Below are 5,199 nucleotides of genomic sequence, written 5' to 3'. Positions count from 1 at the left end.
GGTGAGCCGAGATTGCGCCATTGCATTCCAGCCTGGGTAACATGAGTGAAACTCCGTCTCAAAAAAAAAATAAATAAAAAATAAAAAATATAAAAAGATAGTACCAGGCTAAATGTGTAGTGATAGTGGAATGCAACAGGCCCTTTATATATCTTACTGATTCTAGCTTTTCCTGTGATTTGTTCCTTATAATCTCAAAAGTAGCCAAACCCTTCATTCAAAATAAATCCAGTTGATGGCTCCAATTAGTTGGCTTTGTATAAATTAGGTTCCAACAATCAAGGATTGACCAAGGATCTAATCATATTAAATTAAGCTGAACTACAACATCCTGTAGTCTAATCAAGATTTATGGCCAGGCACAGTGGCTCACGCCTGTAATCCTAGCACTACGGAGGCCAAGGTAGGTGGATCACTGGAAGTCAGGAGTTTGAGACCAACCTGGTCAGCATGGTGAGACCCTGTCTCTATTAAAAATACAAAAAAAATTAACTGGGCATGGTGGTAGGTGCCTGTAATCCCAGCTACTCGGGAGGCTGAGGCAAGAGAATCACTTGAACCAAGGAGGTGGAGGCTGTAGTGAGCTGAAATTGTTCCACTGAACTTCAACACCCTGGGTGACAGACTCTGTCCAAAAAAAGAAAAGTTTATATCTAGGCAGTGATTAAAACACTTGCTGAATTGCCCCATTAGTGAAAAGACACTTAAAAAAGTATATATATGCATACAAAGCCCTTTTAAAAAGCCAGTTAATACCTCAACTCAGAAATTCAATTTCCAAATATTTACTTGGATGAAGTGAATTGATATAGATTTTGTAGCAATTCAGAGTATTGCTTATAGTTTTAAGTCTCAATGTGAAGGAATAAATTTGTTAATATGGGCCATTCATACACAAAAGAATGCTAAGAAGCATTTGCTAATTATCTGTATTATAGGGCGTTTGTAATGTGCCACATGAAAAGAACAGATACATAGCAGGATATCATCTTTGAAAAATTACATGTATATGTCACACTGTGCACAAATTTGTATACAATACAGAGTAAAGAGCTAAGTACACACATTAAAATGCTTGCAGTCAGTAGTAGTCACAGGATTTGGGTGATTTTGACTTATAGCTTATTTACGTTTTCTAGTTTTATTACAAATGTAATATAACATAAAATTTAAATTTTAATAAAGTAAACAATGTTTAAGGTCTTAAAAAGAGAATTAGAAGATGTAGTTTGGCTGGATGCGTTGGTTCATGCCTGTAATTTCTGCACTTTGGGAGGGAGAGGCAGGTGAATCACCTGAGGTCAGGAGTTTGAGACCAGCCTGACCAACATGGTGAAATCCCATCTCTACTAAAATACAAAAATTAGCCAGGCATGGTAGCGGGTGCCTGTAATGTCAGCTACTCGGGAGGCTGAGGCAGGAGAATTGCTTGAACCCGGGAGAACAAGGTTGTAGTGGGCCAAGATCATACCATTGCATTCCAGCCTGGGCAACAAGAGCAAAACTCTGTCTCCAAAAAAAAAAAGAAAAGTAATGGTTTCTACTCTACAGGAACCAGCAATCCTCCTGGGAAGTCCACAATTAACACTCACAGGCTAGAAGCCAAAGAGAAATCCACAATTAGGGAGGAGGGATAGGAGGCACTCAGTAGGAAGGGGGAAGGGGTGCAGCGAAGGACCATATTCTTTTCCTACCTGACTGCTGGGCCAGAGAGCAGGCTTCACTGATCCTTTTGCCTGTGAGGTAGCTGAATACAGCCTCCACAGGGCTGTTTTTTTGGGTTAAGGAGACTTCCTCTTCAATCTGCGGTGTGGCAGTATGGGATAGCCAGCGGGAAAAAGCTCTTCGCCGCTCTAGAATTTGAATGTATTTATTGGGTTCATCTAGCTGGCTGTCAAGCTCCTTCAGGTGGCCCCATAACGCTTCACATAATGTCCATGTCAGGCTCCAGTGCTTCACAACTAAGGCAGGAACAGAAAAACTGCTATGAGACAAAGTCTTACAACAGCTTCACAGGAGGCATCTAATTGTGATGCTAAAAATACATAAATTAATAGACATCTCAAACAACCACTCAAGTCAATTACCCTCAATCTGTCTCTACCTCACTCAGCTTTGTCTTACCATTTCCCGAAGTACATGGTATATAAAAATGCTTGCTCACATATCTATGTGGTACTTATATAACAAATGTAACTGTTAAACAGGTTCCCCAAGCCTAATTATGACTAATGTTCTCAGATGATATCTAATTTGATCAAACTCGGTCTACAAAATTCAATCTAAAAAAGTACTTTATCATTTAAGCCACTTACAAGTATGCACTAGTAAAATAACTTACACATTTGAAAAGATGATGAGATGGTTAAGTAAATACAAAGAACTGAATGAACATAAATCCCAAAATGTGTGACATGAGACATTCTAAAACAACCCATTTTTCAATAAAGGTGATTTGCAAAACACTGTTTGAAATACTAACAAATTAGAAAACCCCTTTATCAAAGTATTAATTCAGAAAAGCATGGTCACAATAGACAGAGAAAGGTAACACAGAAGCAAGGAAGAAGAATTACAACAAAGTTGTTGAGAAGACCAACAGTACTTGAGCTGGACATGGAAGAATGGATAGGATTTAGAAAAAAAAGAAGGAATGCATCTCTCTCCCTATGTTTTCTGGGTTGGGTAAGAAATGCAATTTTATAAATCCAAAGATTTGACTGGCTACAATTTTTTGTGGAAGAATTTGTACATTAACGGGTACAAGAACAAAGTGACAAGAACATAGTGACAATTTTTTCTTGCTTGGGAATCTGCTTAAACTCAACCTCAGAAAATGACAAGCACAGGCATTCACCTACTAGATTGTGTCAGGAAATTCACCCTCCCGTGAACATACGCTAACACCCCTATGACTGGGACATCAAAGATCAGAAACATAGTGCATACTCACTTTGTGCTTCTGGTAAGTCTCCTGATGCTTCTTTAACCCAATCTGCATAGTCATGAATGACAGCGACTCCCGAATTGGGGACAATGAGAGGACACAGTTCATCCACATGGACAGTGCTGTGTTTTAATTTGAGCTCCAGAGGTGTCTGGTATAATTTCATGTCTTCATCTGGCTTCCTTTGTCGCAAACTGAGTTTTTCTAAGTGAACTTTGAATGGGGACTCAGTTAGGCTACAAGAGCAAATGAGGAATAGAATAGAAAATGAACATAAAACAGAAGCTAGGATTTCACTTCAACCAAATCAGTTTCTTTTTATGATTACAAACAGAATGTAAAACGTTTCCCTGTGCTTTGAAAGAAATTTTGCTTCTTAAACTATACCGAACTTATCTGCTATATACTGGAAATAAAAATTATCTGACCAATGCATTCAGAACACAAAAGCTTCTTAGGCCAGGTTATAACAAGCATGAGAATCATAACAGATTTAGAACTGGCTAAAACTCAAGTGCCAAAAGTTATTGTGGGATACCTGCTTTGCAAATTATACTTGGATATCAAAAGTCACGAGGCTAAGCTTATAGATAACTAAAGAATTGACTCTAAATTACAGTGAGCATATAGCTAAGCTGGCCTTGATCCAAAAAATTTTTTTTTTGAGATGGAGTCTACTCCGTTGCCCAGGCTGGAATGCAGTGGCGTGGTCTCGGCTCACTGCTACCTCTGCCTCCTGGGTTCAAGTGATTCTCCTGCCTCAGTCTCCCAAGCAGCTGGGATTACAGGCATGCACCACCATGCCCAGCCAACTTTTGTTTAGCAGAAATGGGGTTTCACCATGTTGGCGAGGCTGGTCTCGAACTCCTGACCTCAAGTGATCCACCTGCCTTGGGCTTCCAAAGTGCTGGGATTACAGGCATGAGTCACTGCACCTGGCCCCTTGATCCAATTTTTAAGATTGATATTAATAACCTTCAAAATTCACAAGATAATACTTAACCTAGAATTAATAGCTAAATTTAGGATCACTATTCTTAACTGTGGGGTTCAAGAGATACTGTTGTTTTTCATTTTTTCAAAGTCATTTTAAAAATGAAGGATAGGCTGGGCAGGGTGGCTCACTCCTATAATTCCAGCAAGTTAGGAGGCCAAGGCTGGAGAATCACTTGAGCTCAGGACAACACGGTGAAAAGCCCATCCCTACAAAAAATTGGCCAAGCATGGTGGTGTGTACCTGTAGTCCCAGCTACCTGGGGGCTGAGATATAAAGATCACTTAAGCCCAGGAGGTGGAGGCCTGTGCCACTGCACACCAGTCTGGATGACAAAGTGAGACACTGCTTAAAAATACGTAATTAAGGTCAGATGAGGTGGCTCACGCCTGTAATCCCAGCACTCTGGGAGGCCAAGGCGGGGGAAATCACCTGAGGTTGGGAGTTTGAGACCAGCCTGACCAACAAGAAGAAACCCTGTCTCTACTAAAAATACAAAATTAGCCGGGTGTGGTGGTGCACGCCTGTAATCCTGGTTGCTTGGGAGGCTGAGTCAGGAAAGTCACTTGAACCTGGGAGGCTGAGGTTGCAGTAAGCTGAGATTGTACCATTGCACTCCAGCCTGGGCAACAAGCGTGAAACTCTGTCTCAAAAAAATAAAATAAAAAATAAATAAATGAATATGAAGGATAATAGTGATCATCTTCATTTAATGTGTAGTGAAGATGACACAATTTGTTATAATTATAAAAAATATGAAATGTTACATATTTTACAAAGGACACTGAATACATACTGCCTGATAGCTACCAGAAAAATGTACACATGATCATAAAGCATATATATTTATTATACATATAAAGTATAGGCAGTACTATGCCCACATATATGTACTTGTTAACAGTGGGGATGGTATAGAATGTAACTATATGTGAATAGTTGTAACTATATATGAATAGACTATAACATACATACATATTTAAAGAATATCCAAATACTTATATGGATTCTCCACAGTTCATACAACTACTTCATGAAAAGACACAGGAAGGCTGGGCGCGGTGGCTCAAGCCTGTAATCCCAGCACTTTGGGAGGCCCCGGCGGGTGGATCACGAGGTCAAGAGATCGAGACCATCCTGGTCAACACGGTGAAACCCTGTCTCTACTAAAAATACAAAAAATTAGCTGGGCATGGTGGCGCGTGCCTGTAATCCCAGCTACTCAGGAGGCTGAGGCAGGAGAATTGCCTGAACCCAG

General features: G+C 40.0%; 1 protein-coding gene across 3 annotated transcripts in view; it reads right to left on the bottom strand.

Moving 5' to 3' along the window:
- NUP98 (nucleoporin 98 and 96 precursor) overlaps positions 1-5,199 on the bottom strand; it is a 117,695-nt gene that overhangs the window by 26,080 nt on the left and 86,416 nt on the right. For all 3 annotated transcript variants that reach the window (XM_017532859.2, XM_017532861.2, XM_017532860.2), the window contains exons 24-25: positions 2,954-3,183; positions 1,695-1,961 (exon numbers count right to left, since the gene is read on the bottom strand). In XM_017532859.2, coding sequence (XP_017388348.1) covers positions 1,695-1,961; positions 2,954-3,183 — 497 coding nt within the window. The remainder of the gene's footprint in view (positions 1-1,694; positions 1,962-2,953; positions 3,184-5,199) is intronic.

Source organism: Cebus imitator, unplaced genomic scaffold, assembly GCF_001604975.1.
Source record: "Cebus imitator isolate Cc_AM_T3 unplaced genomic scaffold, Cebus_imitator-1.0 Scaffold79, whole genome shotgun sequence".
Classification (NCBI taxonomy): Eukaryota; Metazoa; Chordata; class Mammalia; order Primates; family Cebidae; genus Cebus; species Cebus imitator.
The sequence above is the reverse complement of the archived record's forward strand: the minus strand, read 5'-3'. Positions and strand labels throughout refer to the sequence as shown.